Source organism: Notolepis coatsorum (assembly GCF_963971535.1).
Source record: "Notolepis coatsorum genome assembly, chromosome: 13".
Lineage (NCBI taxonomy): Eukaryota > Metazoa > Chordata > Actinopteri > Aulopiformes > Paralepididae > Notolepis > Notolepis coatsorum.
In genome coordinates this window covers 94578097-94604357 of record NC_140177.1, presented here as the reverse complement: position 1 = coordinate 94604357, position 26261 = coordinate 94578097, and the positions used below count along the sequence as shown (strand labels likewise).

The window sequence follows — 26261 nt, the reverse complement described above, 5'->3', positions numbered from 1 at the left end:
CCCTATAGTGTTTGGATTGTGTTGTTGTGTTATTCCTTTACATAGAGGTAGTGATAGAAAGGATTTAAACAATTACCGCCAAATCTCCAAACTACCTGTTTAGCACACATCCTGGAATATTTGGTAAACAACCAGCTCAAATCTTTTATTTCAAGTCAATCAGGTTTAAGTCCACACCAATCTGGATTTAGAGCTAATCACAGCACTATTTTATGTTACATGCAGTATCTGCATTAGATCAAATGAAACACTGTGCTGTCCTTTTTGTGGATCTGTCAAAATAATTTCATACACATGACCAACCTTTACAACAATTATGTAATAATGTATTTGGGTAGAAACACTTGTGATTGGTTTTAGAATTATTTGTCTGAGAGGTGTCATTGTATGAAATCCGGAAGTGCCCAATCTGAGTTATTGTCAGTAACAAAAGGTTTTCCAAGGTTCAATTTTGGATCCCGTCTTTTTTACTTTTTATATGAATGATATTGTCTCTTCTTTGAATGGTTGTTGGGCCATCTTTATGCTGATAGACTAGTGTGTATTGTATTGCTAATTATGTAAAACTGGCTATGGACAACCTGCCTTTTCTTTAATGCTCTCCAGGTAGCTCTTATTAATCCTAAATTGGTACTTAATGCTAATTTAATTCATGTTTTTCCCAAGATCCAATAACATAGGAAGGGCTACAGAATCAACTTTACTATCAATTCTGGATTATGGAGATGTAATTTACTAACACGCTGCTGCCTCCACACGTACTGTATGCTCTTAGATTCAGTTTACCACTCTGAGGTTTATTATCTGTGTATTACTACAATACCCATCACTGTATTCTCTATGATAAGGTTGGTTGGTCTTCTGTGACTGAGAGAATCAATACTCATTGGTTTGGTATCTGTATATCTATAAAGTTCTGGTCAGAAAATGACCATCATATATTACTTCTATGTTACACTGGAACCCTGGTTCACTTTTAACTCACTCCAGTGAGTTCTTCAAGTACCTCATGTCAGGACTGATCTTGGAAAGACTGCTTTTAGTTTTACTGCAGCAGACTCATGGAATCTCTTGCGAACTGACCTAAAACATAATACTTTTATACCTCTTTGACGCTTTAGGTTTGCACTCCATAACTGCCCATTACCTGCCACGTTACTGGTTTAACTGATATGGATTGTACGGTTGTATTTAAATTGTAACTGATTGTCTGCTTGTATGTTTGTATTTCTCCTCTGTGTGATCTTGGCATCATTGTAAATGAGGACCACCCTCAAGAGAATTTAAAATAAAGGTTGATGATGACAAGAGGAAACCTCACACACAGCAAGAGCCTGCCAAACCGCACCCCCCCCCCTGAATTTTTATGCCTTGTGTCAACAGGAGATGAGCTAGCAATATATGTATGTATACGTCAGTGGAGTGCACATAGTGGGGGATCCAGGGGGGGTGGCCATCCCTGCCATTTATGTCTGAGGTCTATATTGACATGGGTCACATATCAAACTGACACGCTCATGTCTCCATGGTATATCCTGTTTAATTAAAGGTTAAAAGAAGAACTTCAATTCAAATAATTGAATCACATCAATAAAAACACACATAAGATACTAATTAAAGGTGGAGCAGTTTAGTCCCTGCGTAACTAATGAAGAAAGCCTGCAAGGTTTAAACATCAATGTACTTTATTAAATATATTTTGCGTGAGCATTCTTAACGCAGTGTGCAGGCTCGTATCTTCTTTGGATTAAAAAATAATTAAAATAAATGAATGTTTAATTTAATTATTTAGTGCTTTATTATCCCAGATGGGAAACCTCAGGTTAAGAGTTCAGGTAAAAATAAAAACACAATAATACCACACAACTTGAAAGTCACCTTAATTAAAGCACTACAATAAGTTACATGTAGTACAAACTAAGCAGGTTTATGGTACTCTGAACCTCTCCTCCCTCTTCTGTGGCGGCACAGACACAGTGGTCAGCACTGTTGCCTCACAGCAAGGAGGTCCTGGGTTCAAAACCTGACGGGAGGCCTTTTTGTGTGGAGTTTGCATGTCCTACCTGTGTTTGCATGCGTTTCCCCCCACACAAAAACACATGCATACTAGGTACAGTCTCCTGCCATTGCCCTTGAGCAGGTGCTGGAATTAGAACTGGAGTTGTCCCTCAGGAGCCTGCCTGTGCCTGCTCACCGCTCCTAAGTGTTTAGGATGGATCAAACACAGAGGAATCATTTTCGCACAGGGACAATAAAGTACAATTTAGCCCGAGCGGTCCGCTAAAATCAATCTCTCCAAACTGTATGACATAATGTTGCATTTTCTTTTCAAATGTAGCCAAGAGTAAAGACCTTAATCCTGTCAAAACAGCAGCCATAGTGTATATTTTCAACAATACGTTTGTTTAGCAATAGTCTTATAAGTGAGATTTTAGTTTATGGAATGACTTCATAATTGAGCAAATATCCACCATTTTGAATTTGCGTCGGGGACAATGAAGTACAACTTAAACCTGCTTTGTGAACGATCTTTGATCGTTTGGAATGAGGACCATGTACACTCAACCACATACAAATTACGTTAGCTAAAAACTAAATAATTACATTTTGTGTAGGTGAGGACCATTTACATATGAATGGTTTTATCCACCGTTAAATTAAATTATCATTCAACATAATCCTTTTGAGTTTCTCTGATTTGTTAGAAGGGTGAGTCTCTCTTTCAAACTTTAGAATGGAATATCTCTGCACTGCTGCTACACTACTGGTCAAATTACGCTCACTGACGGGTAGTCTAATTCTCATAACGCACGACTGTGGGTGGTTTAATGGCTTTTATACAATTGGCGCATTCATCCAACCTTATTGCTATACAATAAACACACATTAATTGAAGATTTATTGACAACCATCCCCAGAAAAAGTAGTTAAAAAAAAGAGACGTTGCCTCCGTGTGTGTTTCAAGGCATTCCATCTAAGAATGAAGTGAGCGTGTTATTGGAATGATTGGTTGAAAATGTTATTACAGATAGACAGTGCTTACATCTTTATACAATTGCCGAATTCATCCAAACGTATTGCTATACAATAAACACACATTAATTGAAGCATAATGGAGATTTATTCACAAAACCATCCGCAGAAAAAGTAGGTACAAAAAAAGAAGAGATTTTAATTTTTTTTACCTACTTTCTATAGAAGCAGCTCGGAGGTGCGCTGTTTTTAAGTGAGCGTGTGTTATTGGATTGATTGATTGATTGATTGACATTTTTATTAATGTCCGCCTTGTTTCGAACTGGTTCTGCTTAGGCCCTCTTTTGAAGTCACCCTCTTTCGAAGTCGGTTATGCTTAGAGTTTGGAATCAGGGCTGGTGGTCTATTGCCCTGCTCTAAAGATAAACTCTAAGCATAACCGACTTCGAGAGGGCCTAAGCATAACCAGTTCGAAACAAGGCGGACATTAATAAAATGTTCAATCAATCAATCAATCATTCCAATAACACACGCTCACTTCATTCTTAGATGGCATGCACCTCCGAGCTGATTCAAAGCATGCCGTCTAACAGTGAAGTGAGCGTGTGTTATTGGATTGATTGATTGATTGCTTGAAAAAAATTTTAACAGTGAAATGAGTGTCCTTTTGACGAATGGCATCTAACAACAAACTTCCCGCGATTTATATTTTGTTCCACAATGAGTCATGACCAACCAATTACATAATCCAACATTGTGTAAGAAACTAACACATTCCACGTGACAGAATCGTTTTTGAATGAGTCGTTATAACGCTATCAATACATCCATTCATAAAGATTATTGTCCGCCATCTTGGTTTCATTTCTAAAAACTCAAACTGGCGGAGTGATTGTAATTCGGTTGTGGGCGGGTTCTGGGATCACGAGTGTGTGTTATGAGAAATAACCACGTCTAACTTGACTGTTTCAGCCAATCAGAATCAAGAAATTTGCATGCCATTGTATAACTTGACTTAACTTGAATTTCCCCAGCCCCTGAACTATGAGAAGAGGAAAGCCCACACACTCCACATCGAGGGGGCCAACACACACCTGGACCCCCGGTTCTCCCACCTGGGCCCGTTCAGGGACACCACATCTCTGAGGGTGATCGTGGGGGATGTGGACGAGCCGCCTGTCTTCTCCATGGACTACTACATCATGGACGTCTACGAGAACTCTCCCAGCGGCACCGAGGTTGGCATGGTGACCGCCCTGGACCCGGACAGTACCAACAGCGCTGTCAGGTATAGTGACTGCTGGGAGGATCTATGTTTGGATAGTAGTACAAAAGTAGGCCTGTAGAACTGTTGACAGGTATTGTCTAATTAATGTATGGCAGCCCCTGCCCTAGGTGTCCTAGGTGCACGTGTGTGTGTGTGTGTGTGTGTGTGTGTGTGTGTGTGTGTGTGTGTGTGTGTGTGTGTGTGTGTGTGTGTGTGTGTGTGTGTGTGTGTGTGTGTGTGTGTGTGTGTGTGTTTGTTTGTTTGTTTGTGGTTGTGTGTTTAACCATCACGCCATTTACATGCTTGTGGTGCACTTCATCATTTCCAGTCAAAAGTTGCAGTGGCTCAATTACACATTTAAACGTTTGTTGTCAGATTGTTGATTTGTAACTGTTTTGGTTGTTTGTAATACCTTTCAGAACGACACAGTGCTTTTTCTATCACGACAGACATCAGAAAGGTAGTTCAATGACCTAATGAGGATGGATTAATATACCATAACACTGTTCATTGGCCTTAATCCAACAGAGTCAGGAAGGTAGACGATTGCTATGGATACCAATTGTCTACTTAGGAGGATCACACATAGCCAAATTGCATAGAGAAATAGCTAAACAAATATATAATAAATGGAGAAAGAGAAGGGCAGATTTTTCTCCTACAATCGTTGTGTATCCCAACCATTTTTTAACCTGACATTCGCCTGTGAACACAACAGTCACCTGCAGTGATCCCCTGCAGATGGCATCTCACCCCTGCATTTGAACAGTGACTTGAGCCCAAACCTGTTTTTATTGATCTGCGTAACTTTGAAGGTGCTCCAAAACATGGCAACAATTGATATTCAAAATGAACAAAATCCTGTTTCATATTCGGAGTAGATAAATATGAATGGCATTTCTGCAAAGTAGTCGTTTGTGTCGGGAGGTTAATGCAATTGAAAATGATAGAGCAATATGTTTTAGTTCTGTTATCTTGTTTCTTTGAATGCCAAATAAAACAAGAAAGATTAGGTTAAAGTGCAAATTTCCCATTTGTTCTCAGTTATCTAACCATATTCTGCAGAGCATCTACGCAGAAAGTTGGCTGACGTTCCACTTGCGTTCTATTGTTTTGCAGGCTGTGACCTATAGGCGTAGAAAGAGCCTCGTCGGAGGGGCCTTGCATGGAATGTGTGTTTAGTTCTCTTTCTTCCAGTATGGCTGTAACCGTTGGTAACCACTTTCAAAAGAAAATGCCTAATTGCTGTGCAGTGGTAGAGTAGGTAAAACACTAGAAAAGCATGATGTTACTGTTCTACTGTGAATTGTTTACTAGATCCAGTAATAAGACACCAAATTATTGTTTTTGTTTATATGCATATGTCTCATACATCAACACATAGCAAATGTTGTCTCTTCCATTGCCATGTACAAAACAATGGTTGCTATGTTACAGGCAGCCATGTTGGAAGACAAGATAACTACACTACATTCCGTGCAAGACCTCTATTAGCCTAGATAGTGGATTGGAATTAGTTCACAAACTCCAGGCTTGCAGGTATTTTCATCCGGCCCGCAGACTAAATTCACTTATCAATTCATTTCGGCCTGCTTTCTCTCCTAGCCACAATTCAACTGACCTGTGATAGAAATCAAGAGCACCATTTATCAAGTGAATTATTACTAATTCATCATTCCTACTCTGAAATAAAATCTGTGGAAAGTATTGGTTTTGCGAAAGATAACGTAAGTGAACGCTACGGTAGAAAGAGATGCTGAGATGAGAGATGTTTGTGTGTGATCCACACCTTTTCGGACATACACTCGGGGCAATGCGTGGAGAATTGGGTGCGTGCATTGCCTGGAGTTGCTTTTTTGGACACGTAACTACACAGCATGCAATTCTCCGGGACAGATGTGTTCGGACATATGGAAATAGTGTGCTTGGTTTAGGCGAGACGCGGCACCTAGGTAGAGCTACCTCCTCCATCTGTGTACAGAATATATATTTATTTAAATGGCATGTACAGTAACTCGACATCTCCATGTCCAGGACCACTTTAACCTATAATTGCTATCTTACAAACCTGTGGGTGAATAATTAATTTAATCGTAATAGGTATTATTAGCTTGCAAATTCATGATTATTTTTATACATTTCACGTACCTAATCTCTGTGGAAATAATTGTTTTGCATGAGACCAAGCTATAGTGACCTCAGGAAAATGCACCTTTTTTATTTATTATTATGTGTCTGGCCCACAAAATCATCTGTGTTGGTAATTGAATTTGACACCCTTGCTTCAGATCATAGATGTTGGTTGCAGTGTTGTAGTCGAGTCACTAAATCTCGAGTTCGAGTCAAGTCTCGAGTCCCCAGTGTTTGAGTCTGAGTCCAAGTCAGAGTCACCAAAGAATAGCTAGAGTCGAGTCCCCATTACCTAGTAGTCCGAGTCCGAGTCCAAGTCATCAAGGTTGAGTCCACTCCACTCTGGCAGTCAAAGAGCTGACATACAAATAAAAAAAGGTCTACATTAAACATAAATGACACAGATGACACAAATGACCATTTCAGTTTATTTACTTTGTGACACAATAGCTAAACAAATGCACTAGCCATCAATATTGTATGCCAAATGATTAGGGCTAGGGATGCTCGATATTGGCTTTTTTACCGATACCGATATACCAATATTGTCCAACTCTTAATTTCCGATACCGATATCAACCGATACCGATATATGCAGGGTTTCCCCTCCCAAAAACCGGAATAATTTCAGGTAATTAACATTACATATCTCTTGTTGTGGAATTAACACAACATTATGCATACTTCTGACAATAAATAAAATCAGAATTTGTTCTTACTTGCTTGCCTGGGTAAATAAAGGTTATAGAAATGTAAAAATATTAAAAAGAAGACAAGAGGCGGTCAGGTGGCGTAGCGGAGATTGCGTTCGTCACCAACACCGGAGCGGCTCCGGCGTTGTCACCAGCTTGGCTGGCCGTTCACACTAATACAATTGGCTGTATTAGAGGGTGGGAAAGCTGGCGGGGTGGGTCCGGGTCGTTGTAAACAGCGACTCCTACAGTTCGGTCGGGGCGCCTGCTCAGCGCAGATAGGATCTAAGGGGGGTAGTGTGATCCTTCCACACGTTACACCCTCTCAGTGAGAGTCCGCGCTGCCAGGTGAAAAGAAGCGGTTGATTGGCTAGACATGTGTCGGAGGAAGCACGTGATAGCCTCCACTCTCCCAGACCGACTGTGGGGGGTAAGTGCGCAGCGACCAGGAAGGGGATTGGGAATTGGCATAACGACTAACATTGGGATGGGAGAAAAATCTGAGGAAAAAGGAGGGGGGAAAAGAAAAAAAAAAGAAGACAAGAAGGCAGAACTAAATTTGAAAGTTTAATTGCATTGACAAGTTGACAAATACACAACTTAATGCATCTTAATATGAACATAAACAGGAAACACATCTTTAGGCCATCCTATATAACAAAATAAGAACACAATAAATCGGCCTAACAATAATAGCCTACACAACATGTGACAACCAACCCCAAATAAAATGTGACGACCAACCCCAACTGGAATGTCTTGATAGCATCAAGGCTAACAGCCATCTAACAACTAGTTAGCTAGCTAACAACAATCTAAACTAGCTATCCCTTCTCACTTTTTAAGGTTAATAATTGTTTCATTATAAACCAATTGTGTAAAAGCCTAGAAGAAATATACTGAGGAGCGGAATATTTACAAATGGACATGAAAAACACAAAAAGTCCTCTCACCTCAAATTCAGCTGTTTCACTCCAATATGACAATGTAGGTGAACTCTGACCCCAATTCTGGACATTTAAATACCAAAGTATGGGAGACAGGATCCTCTGGTGGTGAAATATAATGAATGTGACAATCTACCCGTGTGACAACGTCCCCCGTTCTCCCCTACATTTCGGGTTTTCAACAGATGCTATCTAGAGCAACTTACAATAAGTGCAACAGTAGAGTAAGATCAAGTTCTACAGTAGTATCACATAGCATAACAACATAGCGATTAGCCACAAACAGCAGCACTATAGTACCTCTTGTAAGAGCAAGTAAACAGTGCTCAGTCAATAGCCTGAGAATAAAAAGCATATGTAGGCCTACAGTAGATGGCAGGTATATAGGTTACGCATATGATAACAAGAGGGTGGCAGATATGTGTTCCCAGACATTTAGAAGTCACTACACATTAAGAGTGCTTAACCTACCAATGAAAGTAGTAGTCTGTACTGAGTCAACATTTGTGCCAAATTTTAATAAATGATCTCCAGGCATTCCTGAGATATCGCATTCACAAGAGAATGGGACGGATGTGAGGTCACAGTGACCGTGACCTTTGACCACCAACATATTTTCAGTTCATCCTTGAGTCTAAGTGGACGTTTGTGCCACATTTTAAGAAATCCCCTCAAGGTGTTCCTGAGATATTACGTTCACAAGAATGGGACGGACGGACAAGCCAGGAACATAATGCCACGGCTCCGTGCTCTGTATCTAATTACTCTCCTCCCACCACCACCAATCACTTTGCATGTGGCAGGCTTTGTTTTGACATGTTCACAGGGACGCGGGAAGTAAGTAATATTACTATTGTATTATGCACAATCGTTGCGGGCAAGACTCCCCGCATTTCATTGTATACTTGTATGCCGTGACAAATAAAACTCTTGACTCTTGACTTGGGGGTGCGGAGATAAGTGATATAATGACGTGATAGGAGGCGGTGCGCTGAAGGGGAGGCAATAACAAATTTTCTCCTTTTTTGTCAATATAGTAGTAGTAGTAGTAGTTTATTTTGTCAGTCATCATCTCACACAATACAATATACACCATCATTTATCAATATTTGATTTTTACAGTGACTGAAAAGGTACAGAGTGAAGCATAGTGCTTATATGTGCCTGTCCTATATTCTTACCAAAAGAATACACACATTTAGACTCCAAAACAGTATTCTAAAGAAAAAAAAGCAAGCAAAACAGTATTATTCACCCTTGTAGTTTTCAAAATTAGCTTTACAAAAAAATACAAAATGTAGATTCCAAAACAGTATTCTAAAAGAAAAAAAGAAAACAAAACAGTGTTATTCACCCTTGTAGTTTTCAAAAATAGCTAACCCCAATAATAGAAATACACCTCATTTTAATCCCTTGTTTAGCTTTTTGAACAGTAAATTTACAAATATCTCTAAAATCATATTTTCTTTCATGTATTGAAAAAAACCTTTGCACCCCATCTGGGAGTAACTTTGCTTTAGCTCTGTACATTATTTGCATAGTTTTATAGTAAACCAAATCATTACATTTCATAATATGAGACTTTATAAACAATGGATTTGTGTGCTCATAGCCTTGAAAAGGTTCCGAATGGCCCGCTTTTGCAGTACGACTATTGGATTTACTGTATTTTTAAATGTCGACCCCCATACTTCCACACAGTAAGAAATGTAAGGAAGTATAAGTGAGCAGTAGCCTAAATTATGTGCAAGGCTTTGTAGTTTAATATATCCTTACATTTATACAATATTGCTACTGACTTAGATATTTTTCCTTGAATATAGTTAACATGTTGTTTCCATGTTAATTTCTGGTCAATAACTACCCCTAGAAATTTTATCTCAGAAACTCTTTCTATTTTTACATCACATATTTTTAACTCTATCTCCCCCTCTATTTATTTTCGATTACCAAAAACCATACATTTAGTTTTCTTAATATTGAGAGACAATTTATTAACATCAAAACAAGTTTTGAGAGTTTCAAGCTCTCTTTCAATATCAAACAAAAGTTCCTTTAAATTACTTCCTGAGCAATATACATTTGTATCATCTGCAAAAATAACCAACTTTAACAGTTCAGCAACATTGCACATATCATTAATATAAAGTATAAATAGTTTTGGACCTATCACAGATCCCTGAGGTACTCCACAGGTGACCTTCCTAAATCCTGACACAGTGTCATTAATTTGCACACATTGCTGTCTGTTTTCCAAGTAGCTCTTCAGCCAAGAGTTAGCTATACCTCGTATCCCATACTTCTCCAGTTTTCTCACTAATATGCTGTGATCTATTGTATCAAAAGCCTTCTGTAGGTCAATATAAATACCAATAGAACACTTGTCATTGTCAACTGCTTTAGTTATTTCTTCTACCATCTCCATCACTGCATATGTAGTAGTTCTATTTTCCCTAAACCCATACTGGTGTTCACTCAATATTTCGTATTTTCCAATGAAAAGATCCAGTTGTTTCACAAATAATTTCTCTAATATTTTTGAAAATTGAGGAAGTAGGGACACTGGTCTATAATTGTCCATTTGATGTTTATCTCCATTTTTATATATTGGTATTACCTTTGCTGATTTCATATTATTAGGAAAAACCCCTCTTTGAAAAGACAGATTGCATATAGGTCAAAGGTTTTACAATAGACTCAATTACTTCTTTAATAATTACCATGTCAATGGAGTTTATATCAGACTTGAAATGTATGGTTTAATGAGTTTAAGTAGTCTTTAATTTGGACAAAATATACACACACCCACTAGGCTATGCGAGGCGAGCCCCACTCTTTTAATATATAGTGCAAATTAAGTGTTCAAATGAAGGCATCCAATAATAGATGAACCATTGTCTTACCTTAACACATTATTCGGGGCCATTGGGATCCGTCTAATCCCACTCTATATGGCCAGCATATCAAAACAAACTTTCATTGTGCATGAGGCTGTTTGTAGAGCTAAATCTATACTTTATATCATTGCTATCTGTCCATTCTCATTGTCAATTGACACTATAAACCGTCCCTTCAGTATGCCTTAAACAAATAATTTTTTCATCAATACGTTCCCATTTTATAGCGTCGTGAATATGAACTATATAGCAGAATGTTCTGGGGTATTTCCTGGAACGCGAGTTATAGGGCGGGCGCTAAGCTAATAACGTTAAATCGAATGGCGTTTCGGCTATAGACCAGCTAGAGCTAAAACTCAAAATGCATATTGTCTGTATCATGGTCCACCATGAATGCATCGAAGGGGACACACACACACACACACACACACACACGTCGTTTCTGATTATTGATTACCAATAACGGCATTAGCCTCAGTAGCCTTATTCGCTGACCGAGTGGATGGCTATGAGAGCAAGGTCCGATCAGGCTGTAATTGACGTCAAATCGCTCTTACCTGTGGCCGGTTGGACTGCAAAAAGGATTTCCTAGTTATCGATCGCCATCTGGTAGATCCATATGTCCATTGGCTGATGATATATTCCTTTACTGCATAGGGGAGAACGGGGGACGTTGTCACACAGGTAGGTTGTCACATTCATTATATTTCACCACCAGAGGATCCTGTCTCCCATACTTTGGTATTTAAATGTCCAGAATTGGGGTCAGAGTTCACCTACATTGTCATATTTGGAGTGAAACAGCTGAATTTGAGGTGAGAGGATTTTTTGTGTTTTTCATGTCCATTTGTAAATATTCCGCTCCTATAAAACACAATTGGTTTATAATGAAACAATTATTACCCTTAAAAAGTGTGAAGGGATAGCTATACTGCCCTGTCAAGGCAGACCGCAGTAACTTCCAAACAGTGAAACTGAGAAAAATTTCTTTAAAGTTTTTTGACTTGCCATCCAAAATGTGTTATAGGTAGATAGATGATAGTACCCAGATTTAACATGTATTAATGAAGGAATCTTTAGGCATACAAAAATATGACGTAATTATTTTAATTAACCCCAAAAAAGCAGATACTGCACTCTGCTGCACAATTTCCTTAAATAATTATACAGGTAATGTACAGGCAAAGTGCAGTAACTTCAAATACAATGTTGTTTTCCCTCCAGCTTTCATAACTTAACCTAGCCATTTTATTTGGATCATCATCATTCCAATATATTCAGGTGTTAAATTTCATTTTCAAAATGGCTAGGTTAAGTTATGAAAGCTGGAGGGAAAACAACATTGTATTTTTCACTGTTTGGAAGTTACTGCGGTCTGCCTGGGTTTTGAGTGTGATTTTGTAGTTACTGCAGTTTTTAAAACCCCATATCTCCAAAACTGAGCGACATTAACATCTGAATTTATTGACAAGGTCAATTTCACTCATAACTACATTTTGACTTTTTTCGAGTTACTGCGGTTAGCCTTGACAGGGCAGTATAGTTTAGATTGTTGTTAGCTAGCTAACTAGTTGTTATATGGCTGTTAGCCTTGATGCTATCAAGACATTCCAGTTGGGGTTGGTCGTCACATTTTATTTGGGGTTGGTTGTCACATGTTGTGTAGGCTATTATTGTTAGGCCGATTAATTATGTTCTTATTTTGTTATATAGGATGGCCTAAAGATGTGTTTCCTGTTTATGTTCATGTTAAGATGCATTAAGTTATGTATTTGTCAACTTGTCAATGCAATTAAACTTTCAAATTTAGTTGTGCCTTCTTGTCTTCTTTTTAATATGTTCCCATTAAAACACATGGTGACAACCAACCCCATAGTGTGTGACAACCATCCCCATGATGGGGTTGGTTGTCACAATGTGTCAGAGTGTCTTTGATAGGTGATTAACTCTTTGTTACAATACGTTGGAAAATGAGAGGGATACACATTTCAAGCCAACATCTTAAGCTTCAATTTAATGTAGGAATGACTATTGAAAGATGTTTTGATTATGAGCAATTCACACTAGAGTAAAAAGTGTGACAACGTCCCCCGTTCTCCCCTACTGAATTCAGCGTCCCCAAAACTATTCCAGGCCATCGGCTACACGCATAGCATAACAGGAAAGCCCATTCATAATAATTTTTTTTTAAAACACCGGTCTGTAACAGGGAACACTGCATTGTCGAGACAGCGCCCCTATGAGGATCTGGCCGGTAATGCACTTTTACGAATTCCAAGAGTAGGGTAAATCTGCAGTGCCATTGAGTATGATATTACAATGGAATAAAAGCCAAAACAACCTTGCAGTTACAACTCCCTGCCAACAGGGGGTGCTGCAGCACCCGCAGCAACCCCCCTTCCCGCGTCGCTGCATGTTCATCATCACAACAAGCATTGGCTGCTCAATTGAAGAGAGTTTCTATGAGAGATACTAGCTTACTGCTGCATCCTGGTGGAAGAAAAAGAAAGGAAATACTGGACAGGAAGGTGTGGACAGGGGAGAGACAAAGAGGAGAGAAGAGTCATTGTTGGAACAGCCATAAATACCTGTTTTCTGAAATTACACATGGTTGTGACTTGCAAAGGATAGTTTTCCTAAAAAGAAACAATCATGTTAAGCCTCTGGGACGATCATTTAACATTTCCCATCTGGCAACACTGACTAATGTAACACGTGTATATTATGTAACATTATGTACACTATATAAAGGCCCTGAGCTCCCTTCTAGCCCCCGAGCATTTCTCATGCAATGCGTTTACAGCTACAAAATGCATTAAATGTCAGGGTTTAGCTGTCATAATACTCTGTCTTTGTATCAAGAGCCAAGTCATTCAATTAGTATTCAATTATTTTATTACATTTTAGAATGAATACTTTCTCTAATAACACATTTTGTTTTGTTAGTGGTTGTTGTTTTTGGATTGAGGATTGGGCCTTTAAGAGTATAATCACATTTTGTGTACCATAGGTACTTCATTGACAACATTGAGGAGAAACCGATGTATTTCACCGTCGGAGTGAACAGTGGTGTCATCAGGACCACTCAGATTCTGGACAGAGAGGAGATGGCTTGGCACAACATCACTGTGATGGCTACCGAGGTTGGTAAGTACACAGGCTGTAAGATCAAACTGCTCATCCATCCGTCTATCCATCTATCTGTCCGTCCGCCTGTCCATCCGTCCATCCAACATCACTGTGATGGCTACTAAGGTTGGTGAAGGGAGAAGTTACACACGCTCCAACCAACCCACATACAAATAAAATGTAGGCCTGTCCGGTGCTCTCAGTGTAGGGCGATCTTGAGTAAGGGACTTCAGAGATTTAGTCCAAAGTAGAACACCGGAGCACACAGATTTAAGGTAATAAACGTTATTTTTATACTTTATAACGTTTCGATGCAGGGTGCATCTTCATCAGAGTTAAAAGACTCTTTCTCCTTTGGACTAAATCTCTGAAGTCTCTCTCTGGCTACTAAGGTTGGTAAGTACACAGACTACTCTCTGAGTAGATCAAACTACTCATACATCCATGTATACTGTATGTCTATACATCAGTCCATCCAACCATCCAACCATCCATTCATCCATCCATCCATCCATCCATCCATCCATCCATCCATCCATCCATCCATCCATCCATCCATCCATCCATCCATCCATCCATCCATCCATCCATCCATCCATCCATCCATCCATCCATCTGTCTGGCTGTCCATCCATCCGTCTGTCCGTTCAACCAGCCATTCATCCATCCAGCCATCCATCCACCCTCGAAATGTTTTCAACAACATTTCTTCCCAAGATTTAAATTGTCATTTTGACAAAACAAATCCTGAAAACCAGACATCGGAAGCCAGAAGTAGCTGTACAATATTGCTATTTCATTTACATTTTACATTTAGTCATTTAGCTGACGCTTTTATCCAAAGCGACTTACAAGTTCTGTACGACAGGTCATCAGGAAGGGTACAACTCTATCAGCTGAGTAACAATTTTCATCAAAGTGTTGCGTGTTACAGTGTAGGTTAGTTTATTAGGACATGTGCATGATTAGTTAAGGTTAGATTTTTTTTTTTTCATTATTTCAGATTATTTCCAATCTGGAGAACTGACACCTGCAGCATATGTTCATATAATGAGTATGTTTTGAGGTGTTCCCTTCCTGTGAACAATGGCTCATCCAAACAAACTATGGACCCACAAGAATCAAAGAATCAGACCCCAATACCTATTTTGGGTAATTTTTCCAATTATTTGAGAAAGTGGGCAAATCGGCCTCAAGAGGGCCCGGGGCCGGGCCGTTGCCAGTTAAGTGGTTTAAGAAACACTTACCACTTAACACTTAACAATACCTCCCTACAACCAGCCCAGCCACTCCCATCACACGAATAGCATTAACATAAGTAAGTGTTGTCACAGTAAATGCTGTCATGACTGTGAACATAGCTGTTAAACAAGCTTAAAATTTAATTAAATAGAATAGAATATTTCTAGAGTATTTATTGTCATTATACAGACAGCATTATACAGCTCAACAGTGCACAATTAAGAAACATCAATGAATACAAGAATGGTAACATTAGGTAATAAAATTAGGTAAGATCAAATAAAATAGTAAATTTCTACAGAAAGTGTCTTGCGTACAAGTGTATGCATATTAAGGTGCAGGATCCATGTGTCTTGCGTTTGTGTGTGTGTGTCTGTCCAATAACAATAAGTAGTAGTAGTGACATCACATAGCATGAAGCTATGGGAAAGGATAGTGGAGGCTAGATTAAGAGGAGAGGTGAGGATTAGTGAGCAGCAGTATGGGTTCATGCCAGGGAAAAGCACGACAGACGCATTGTTCGCCCTTAGAATGTTAATGGAGAAGTATAGAGAAGGCCAGAAGGAGCTGCATTGTGTCTTTGTAGACCTAGAGAAGGCGTATGACAGGGTACCAAGAGAGGAGGTGTGGTACTGTATGCGAAAGTCAGGAGTAGCTGAAAAGTTTGTGAGGGTAGTACAGGACATGTATGAGGGCAGTGCGACTGTGGTGAGGTGTGCAGTGGGAGTGACGGAAGGGTTCAAGGTCGGGGTAGGATTGCACCAAGGGTCGGCCCTCAGCCCTTTCTTATTTGCAGTAGTGATGGACAGGCTGACAGACGAGGTCAGGCAGGAGTCCCTGTGGACCATGATGTTCGCAGATGACATCGCGATCTGTAGTGAGAGCAGGGAGCAGGTGGAAGAGAACCTGGAGAACTGGAGGCATGCACTGGAGAGAAGGGGGATGAGGGTGAGCAGAAGCAAGACCGAGTATATGTGTGTGAATGGGAAGGAAGACGGAGGGGTGGTGATGATGCAAGGAGTAGAGGTACCAAAAGTGGACGAGTTTAAGTACTTGGGGTCAACAGTCCAAAGTAATGGGGACTGTGGTAGGGAGGTGAAGAAGAGAGTGCATGCTGGGTGGTGCGGGTGGGGAAGGATGACAGGGGTGATTTGCGATAGAAGGGTACCAGCAAGAGTAAAGGGAAAGGTCTACAGCACGGTAGTGAGACCAGCTATGCTGTATGGTTTAGAAACAGTGGCGCTGACCAACAAGCAGGTGGCGGAGCTGGAGGTGGCAGAGATGAAGATGTTAAGGTTCTCTCTGGGAGTAACAAGGTTGGACAAAATCGAAAATGTCTACATCAGAGGAACGGCCCATGTTGAGCAGTTCGGGCAGAAAGTGAGAGAAGCAAGACTGAGATGGTTTGGACATGTGCAGAGGAGGGAGGTGGGGTACATCGGGAGGAGGATGCTGGAGATGGAGCTGCCAGGAAAGAGGAGGAGGGGAAGGCCCAAGAGGAGGTTTATGGACACAGTGAAGGAGGACATGCAGGCAGTGGGAGTGACGGAGGACGACGCAGATGACAGAAACAGATGGAAACCGATGATCTGCTGTGGCGACCCCTGACGGGAAAAGCCGAAAGAAAAAGAAGTAGTAGTGACATCACAATAAAACATTTAATTAGGTAAGATAAATATCTAACATCGTTCATTGTTCTGAGGTGCTCTAGACGTTGGCAGCGGGCATGTGATATATTTTGCCGCATCAGATCAGTACTGTCTTATCTCCTTAAAAATATATTCCTGCCTGTCTTTGTCCAGTCCAGGTGGGGTTTGCACTGGAAAACCATAGATGGGTGGGTAGCATTGATGGTTTTTCAGCAGCTGAAACTGGATTGGTTCAGCATCACAGTGTTCTATCGCCATCACCACACCAGGTCAGCTGGCATCGAAGCTGTAATGGAATAGAAACAACACATTTAAAATATGGTCTATTTTGTAAAGAAAACACTGGTCCCAGGACAACCCATGACTTCCCACACATCGTGAGTCAAACTCTGTGCATCCCTGTCATCTCATTTTGTACATTGATTGATTGATTGATTATTTTATAATGAGAAAATATATATACGATATACAATAAAATATAGATAATTACCTGAAGTGCTGGTATTTTTTTTATTTGTGGGAACCTTTGGGAAGTAGCCAGTCAGATGCTGTTGCCAGTCATAGCTTTGAACAAGCACTGTGCCATCCTTCAGTCTCACAAGCTGGGGGATGTTGACTCCCTTCACCTCAGAGCTTTTCTTCACAACGTCCACGATGCCTGCCAGGGTGTCCACTGCAGTCTTCCTGTAGACCTGCTTGATCAAGCCGAAGCACCAGTCGGTGCCAAACTTAGTGTGACATGCAATCAAGAAGTGGAGGCGAAGCTGCTAGTGAAGTTTGTGCATGGTACGCCAGGCAATGGGTTCTGCTGAACCGTTTAAGATCTGGGGTTGGTCGCTTTAAAGCATCATTAAAGAAGTGGGGCCTGGCAGACAGCGCTGCATGTGAGTGTGGAGACCCTGAGCAGACTGTTGACCACATCCTGACCATCTGCCCCCTATACAAACCACCCTCGGAAGCCAGCCTCTTTGATGTGGGACCAGAGTTAAGGGCATGGCTTCAAGATACGGAGTTGGACCTCTGACGTTACACGAAAGGAGAAGAAGGCCACACTTGCGCTGTGTTGCAAAATAGATGGGCCCAACTTGAAGAGGGTGAGAGGGGAAGTGCACCTGACAGAGAAGAAAGATAGAAAAGGAAAAAAGGACACATTTAAATAAACAAAATAAGAAAACAAAAGTTGTTTGTCATGTTAACAACAAAAATCGACATTGTAATAGGATATTCTCACCTGCTGCGCATAATCAAAGCTGTAGTGTAGTGCATTGTGATGTCTCGGCTAGTCTCGCGAGAGGTGCAGAAATGGGATTTGACGTCAGAGGAGACGATCCGGTCAGTGTTTCACTACACAGATTGGAATGTGTTCCGCGACACAGATAACATTAATGTCTACACGGAGACAGTGCTGAACTATGTTTGTACTAGGGTGAAAGAAACAATCCCCACTACCAAAATGAAAGTTTACCCAAATCAAAAACCCTGGGTAGACAAATCCGTCCGTGAAGCTCTGAGAGAGCGCACCAAAGCATACAACGACGGCCTAGTGGCAGGCAACATGAATGACCACAAGGTGGCGCGATACAACGTAAGGAGGACAGTGTCAGAGGCCAAACGGCGCTACAGGGATAAAATTGAACTCCAATTTGAACAAGCTGACTCTAGAGCTATGTGGCAGGGGCTCAAAACGATGACAGACTACAAAGGCGCCTCCCTCAAACTGAACAGTGACATCTCCTTAGCAAATGACCTCAATACCTTCTATGCGAGGTTTGATGCTGGTAATAACAACACCAGCTCACAAGCCTCGGCAATGGGGGGGGGGGGGTCGGCTGCTGATGGAGGCGCAGTGTTCAGGGTAACAGAGCATGAGGTGAGGCGGACCTTTAAAAAAGTGAATATCAGGAAGGCAGCAGGTCCGGACGGCATCCCCGGCCGCGTCCTAAAAGTCTGTGCCGACCAACTGGCCCCAGTATTCACTGACATATTTAACCTGTCCTTAGAACAGGCTGTCATCCCCACCTGCCTGAAGAAGTCCACTATTATCCCTGTACCCAAAAAATCCAAGCCTGCTTGCCTCAACGACTACCGCCCTGTAGCTCTCACCTCCATAGCCATGAAGTGCTTTGAGAAGCTAGTAAAGGGCTACATCTGCTCCTCCCTCCCCATCAACATGGACCCCCTGCAATTTGCATACCGCCCCAACAGGTCCACGGAGGACGCCATATCCCATGTGCTGCACACAGCAGCATCACACCTGGACAAAAGGCAGGGGAACTATGTGAGAATGCTATTCATCGACTACAGCTCGGCATTCAATACCATAGTCCCCTCCATACTCATAGCCAAGCTCAGGGACCTGGGCTTGGGCTATGACCTCTGCCAGTGGGTCTTGGACTTCCTGACTGGCAGACCCCAGGTGGTGAGAGCAGGCAACTGCACCTCCTCATCCATCACCCTCAACATAGGGGCCCCCCAGGGCTGTGTTCTGAGTCCCCTCCTCTACTCCCTGTACACACACGACTGTGTGGCTCAGCGGAGTAGCAATACAATCGTCAAATTTGCTGACGACACAGTGGTGGTGGGCCTGATCTCTGCCAACGACGAGAGGGCCTACCTGGAAGAGGTCAAGGTCCTGGCGGGATGGTGCCAGGAAAACAGCCTCTCCCTGGACGTCAGCAAAACAAAGGAGATGATTGTGGACTTCAGGAGGTCGGGGGTCAAGGACTACAGCCCCCTCAGCATCGACGGGGCACCGGTTGAGAGAGTCAACAGCTTTAAGTACCTCGGAGCCTACATATCCGAGGACTTGACATGGACCACACACATTGACAGTGTTGTGAAGAAGGCACGACAACGCCTCTACTTCCTCAGGCGCCTAAGGAAGTTCCAAGTCAGCCAGAAGATCCTTAAGAACTTCTACTCATGTACAATAGAGAGCATCTTGACCGGCAACATCACCTCCTGGTTTGGGAATAGCACTGCACAAGACCGAAGCAGACTACAAAGAGTGACACGTTCAGCCGAACGCACAATTGGAGGGGGGCTCCCCACCCTCCAGAACATTTACTACAAGCGTTGCAAGGGCAAGGCTAAGAGAATCATTAAAGACTCCAGTCACCCGAACAACTGCCTCTTTGAACTGCTGCGGTCAGGCAAGCGATACCGGAGTCTCAAGGCGAGCACAGAAAGACTCAGAAGAAGCTTCTATCCCCAGGCCATCAGGCTGCTAAACGAACAATGAATGAACACTACACAACAACAACCACCAAACGCACATAGCACACACATCCACACGCACACACCCACTTTAAACAAACACACTGTAGCACCCACTCCACACACTTTATAGCACACACCCACTTTAAACAAACACACTGTAGCACCCACTCCCCACACTTTATATTTATATTTATGGATGAAGGATTGCACTACAACTCGTACACCTTACTGTAAATTGTACCTAAAATTGTACCTCATCCCATTTCTGCTTTGCACTAGATAGTACTGTACATTAGTACACTGCATAGTATTGTGTATTGTATATTATATGGTAACTCAGAACATTGTACATATGTCTATACCGAACACTGTGACCTCATTTTCTTCTTCTAAATTCATGCTATATTATGTTATTATGTTATTTGATACTATCTTGTCTAGCACAGTCTCTGGAGCGTAACAGTAAGAAGCATTTTGTATGAAAGTATTCTGTACTTCTGTATGACAACTATTAAAGAACTTGAACAGGTGTGGAGGGGCCTAGAGACAGCTGCAAGTCCTCATGGGTGTTTTTGGTGGCAGCGGTCATCTCTTGGTACAACTCCCACTCTCTCTGAACAAGGGCCAGATGTTGTAACTGCACCTGGAGTTTGTCTGTCTGCAGTTTGTCTGGCTTGCCTGCAGCCTGACTCAACTGGTAGTTGTTTCGGTAACACTGCCAACACAGATCTGTCCGAGGTTTGGTGCTTGTTATCTGAGGAAGAAGTGTTTTCCACAGCTGAAGAATGCTGAGCTGACTAACAACGCAATGTCCTGCAAACACACAAGTAGTTTATGAGTATGTAATGTCCGGTTGTTAATGTCTTCTTTGTCTTGGTAATAACAAGACATGCACAATGACATGAGGTACTTAGGTCACTGGTAGGACTGTTTTTTAGTAGGGTAAAAAAATTATAATAAAACAAAAAAACACACATACCTTCTAGCTCCCCAGCAGCTTGGTAGAGGCGCCACACCGAAGCTTTGGTCACATTGGTTGGTCTTTGTGGCCAGAATGTCTACCAGGCAAGACAATGGTGTGCACCTCTGCATAAGTTGTTAGAAAGGTTGTAATGTATATTCATTAATATTTCACTGAAGGATTACAGATCCTTAGATCTAAGATCTAGCTCCTCTGGTGAGAGCATAATCTCCCCCACTGTGCCAATGGGTCGAGTGACCAACCCAGAAATACTCTGACCTGATGACCTGTGTGACCTAATGCTTGGCTATATCGGCCCTCCGGCCACAGGCCAGTGAAACCAGATTCATCAGACTACCATATACGACCAAGCCTGTCTGATCATCTATTTATTAACCAGTGGCTCGCTAAATTTGGAACCCACATAGTATAAAAGCATGGTTGTGTCATCATTCTAGAGCCTCTCAGCCCCCTGGAGGGCTGTGGTCTCCAGGACTGTTCCTCTGTGTGTTCCTGTGTCAATAAATACCATCGATTGACTTCACCTTCGTCTCCTGGCTCATCATATCAATCCAAAGAACTCAGTTTTATACTAACAAGGTCACAACACGTTTTATGTCGTCGTGGCTCGTGGCTGTTCGTGGCTGTTTCTTCAAGTGGTGCCAGGCCATCCGTCTTGTAGTGATTGATAAGGGTTTTGAGAAGTCCAAAGCTGATCCTAAACAAAAATAACAAAATAACACACATGCAATTTGAAATATGAATATAGAATACCGTATTATGGCCATGTCATACATCCAAGTCATACACAGGGCAGCAAAGACCGTGAATGAAATCTAAATCACAGGAAAGTAAAGAAACAATACATTTGGGGCAATAACGTTGAGGTTTGACAATGTAAGATGAGATATAAACAATGTGATATATCCGCTGTCCGCGGCTGGTGTAGTGTAGTAAACCTTTGTTTGGCTCTCACACAGAATGCCGCTGGGCGAATTGAGGTCAATACCACTGGGCGCGGTCACATTTATTGAGCCCTCCTCAGAGGGCTAGTCTAGACGATGGTTAAACAACACACACACACATACAGGCACACACTATCCCGATATCCCTTAGAGGTCACACACTCTGTAGACCAGTGTTTCTCAACTGGTGGGTCGTGACCCAAAAGTGGGTCGCGGGGCCATTTTGAGTGGGTCGCGGATGTGTGTGTAAAAAAATATATATATAATATTTTTTTTTAAAGATTCATTTTTTTTTATCATTCTTTTTTTTGCACTACCTATCTTTGTGAAAGTGGCTTCTCAGCTCTGGTCAAGCTGAAGACAAAGCAGAGGAAAAGATTGGACATTGAGCATGACCTCAGAGTTGCTTTGTCTACCATCACCCCAGACTTTGAGACTCTTGTCAGGAGCAAAAAAACATCCCCAGTTATCCCATTAGTTCCCTGGGATTATTATTATTATTATTATTATTATTATTATTATTATTATTATTATTATTATTATTATTATTATTATTATTATTATTATTATTATTATTATTATTATTATTATTATTATTATTATTATTATTATTATTATTATGTTAAGCTAAGAAGTCTGCTAAGAAGCATAATTATTGTAATATCTGACCATGCTCCGGTTGATTTAGTGATCACATCCATGGAAGAAGGGCAACGATCTCGGAGATGGCGATTCAATAACCTGATGTTAAATGATGAAGGATCGTGTGCGTACATTAGAACTATATTTAAGGAATTTTGGGAACTTAATGAAGGATCAATAGATGATAGTGGCATAATGTGGGACACATGTAAAGCTTACATGAGAGGACGACTCATACAATACGGTGCGATACTAAAAAGGGCAGAGAAACAAAAAATGACAGCGTTAGATGAGGAAATTAAAATACTCTCGAAACAGCACAGTCAGAGACCAGACCCAGAAACGTGGAGAAACCTAAGCAAATCCAAATACGAATTGAACAACATATATCAAAAGAAGGCTGAATATGCGTTATTTAGGACCAACCAGAGATACTATGAACAAGGGGAGAGAGCGGGTAAAATACTAGCGAATCAAGTTAAACAAATGCATAATCAAAATATTATATCCTCGATTCGTAATAAAGATGACAAGATCATTACAGACAAAAAGGAAATTAATAATGTTTTCAGGTGCTTCTACCAGGACTTGTATACCCCACAGAAGGCGGTGGATCAGCTAAAAATGGACGCGTTCTTCGACAGAATCAAATTACCGTCATTATCGAAACAACAGGTCAAATCAATGGAGGGGGGGGTCTCGATAGAAGAAATACACGCGGCAATCAACAGCCTTAAATTGGGTAAAGCACCAGGAGACGACGGGTTTACTCCCGATTTCTACAAACAATTCAGTGATATAATCGCTCCGAGACTATTAAAAGTATATGAGGATTCATTGTTAAAGGGGGGCTTGCCCACTAGCTTGAGATCTGCCACTATTACATTACTACAGAAAAAGGGCAAAGACCCTCAATGCTGTGGAAGCTATAGACCTATATCCCTGAGCAATTTGGAAGAAAAAGTATTGGCAAAGATACTTGCGAATAGAATAGAAGATGTATTACCAACTCTGGTGCATTCAGATCAAGTGGGCTTTGTGAAGGGGAGAAACTCAGCTGATAATATCCGCAGACTCCTACACATAATGTGGAAGGTCGGGAATGATGTAGAACCTACAGTGGCCTTCTCATTGGATGCCGAAAAGGCCTTTGATAAGGTGGAATTTGCATTCTTATTTCACACACTAGAGCGCTTCGGGTTCGGACCATCGTTTACCGGGTGGGTAAAACTGTTATACACAAATCCGATGGCATCAGTATTGACCAACGGGATCGTATCCTCGCCCTTTAACCTAGGGCGGGGGACGAGACAAGGTTCTCCGCTTTCTCCCCAAATGTTTGCGCTCTTCCTCGAACCACTTGCTATCGCACTAAGGACTAATCAGGACATCAAAGGGATAATAGCGGGACAGGTAGAACATAAATTATTTTTGTATGCGGACGATATCTTATTGGTATCCAGCAATCCCCGAACAGCAGCTGGGGTCATTGGAACTATTATCGAGTCCTTCTCCGAAATATCTGGGTACACAATCAACTGGAGCAAGTCAGAAGCAATGCCTCTCTCTAAATGTTGTCCCCCTGATATCAGAAGGGGGTGGCAATACAGATGGATGCCGTTAGGGTTGATATACCTAGGAATAAAGCTGATCCTAGGTCTGAAAGAGTTGATGCAAACCAATATTGCCCCTATAATCGAACACATTAGTGCTTTGACCCAGAATTGGGCCAAAATGAATATGTCCCTCCTGGGAAAGATAAACCTAGTAAAAATGATATTGGCTCCCAAATTAAATTATATGCTATATATGTTGCCGCTGACTCTCCCGACCCAATTACTCAAACAGTATGACAAAGTCATTAATGTTTATCTGTGGGGGGGCAAAAGGCCGCTATTTGGACGGGCCAAAATGTATGCAGCAAAGGAAAATGGCGGCTTATCCCTGCCTAAACTAGACTGGTATCACTATGCATTCTCGCTCTCCCAGCTCTCCAAACTGAATCACTCGTCTGAGGAGGCACCTGCTTGGGTCAAGATGGAGGAGGAAATGATATATCCCTCATCTCTGGAATCCTTCCTGACACAATCAGACAGACCTATACCTTTTAAAAACCCTTTAATGGCATTTATCAGGGAAACTTGGAATCAATCGCACAAAATGACTGGTGATAGCCCATATTTAACTACGAGAGCCTCTATATGGTATAATAAGAAACTAAAGATTGGTAAGAAATCAGTCATATGGGACGATTGGATTAAAAGGGGGATACATGTACTAGGGGATATAGCCGGGGAGGATGGGGTCTTGCCTTTTGAGGATATTAAAGAGGATTTTGATATAGATAATAAAAACTTTTATAAATTCCTACAGATTAGACATTGTATATCGTCATCAATAGGAGGACCAAAGTGTGGCCCGATTACTGCAATTCAAGAAATATTCTATAAAGGATGGCGTAGGAAAGGCGGTGCGTCAAGATTTTATGATGTTATAAGAGAATACAATGCACCCAAATTGGCGGGTCTGAGATTGAGCTGGGAGAACGATGTACGTGAGGATATTACTGAGGAAATGTGGGAGAAACTGGTGTCCAAATGGAGTAAATTCTCTAGGGAGGCGCAATCGCAACTTATTTTTTACAAAGTGTTGAACAGAAGCTATTGGACGCCTAGTAAACTGGCCAGACTGAAATTAAGGGACAGTGACATCTGCTGGAGATGTGAGAAGGAGACAGGCACTTTACTGCACATGTTGTACGAATGTGAGAAGGTCCGGAAAATGTGGGATCAAATTGTGATATTCCTAAGTAAGGTCTTGAATGTGAAGATAAATAACGCCCCAATGGCATGTGTTTTGGGTATAGTACCGAAAGGGATTAAACTGCCTAAATACCGGGGAATGTGGTATAGAATGGCCATGATATCAGGATGTAGAATTGCATTACGACATTGGAAATCACCTGTTGATATTACTTTTAAAGAATGGATGGAACTAATGTTCCGGACAGCATCATATGAAAGGGTGACGTATAGAGTCGCAGGGAGAGAGGATATTTTCGCTGAGGTATGGGACAGTTTTCTACACCTGACTGAACGGTCTGGGGACAAATGATTAAGATGGGATTACAATATTATCAAGGATGAATATGAAAAAGGGGATTTGATCTGATGGTACTTGTGCTTTATAATGTATTGTGTATATATGTACATATATCTTATGTCCGGATGGTGTGTCTATGGAACGGTCACTGTCTCTATCACACTCACATGTGCGCAGGTATAGCCGCATACAAGTATCTAGGATACACATATTCATATGTGTACATAATAGGTTTACACACACTCATATACACAAGGATAAGGTATACACGTCAGGGGCACACATACATGCACATACTCATTTATAGGAAATAGGCATACACATACCTACATATACACATAGTTGAAATATAAGCTTTCACTGACACATAAGGGGGATACACATGTATATAGGAGACACACACATACGTAGCTGAGACGCACATATATATACACATCTGAGATATA

General features: G+C 41.3%; 1 protein-coding gene across 1 annotated transcript in view; it reads left to right on the top strand.

Annotated features, from left to right (window-relative positions):
- LOC311239439 (cadherin-18-like) overlaps positions 1-26261 on the top strand; it is a gene marked incomplete at both ends in the record, with an annotated part of 794617 nt that overhangs the window by 397119 nt on the left and 371237 nt on the right. The window contains 2 exon segments of the mRNA XM_084327744.1: positions 4008-4261; positions 13917-14053. Of these exon segments, the coding sequence (XP_084183870.1) occupies positions 4008-4261; positions 13917-14053 (391 nt within the window).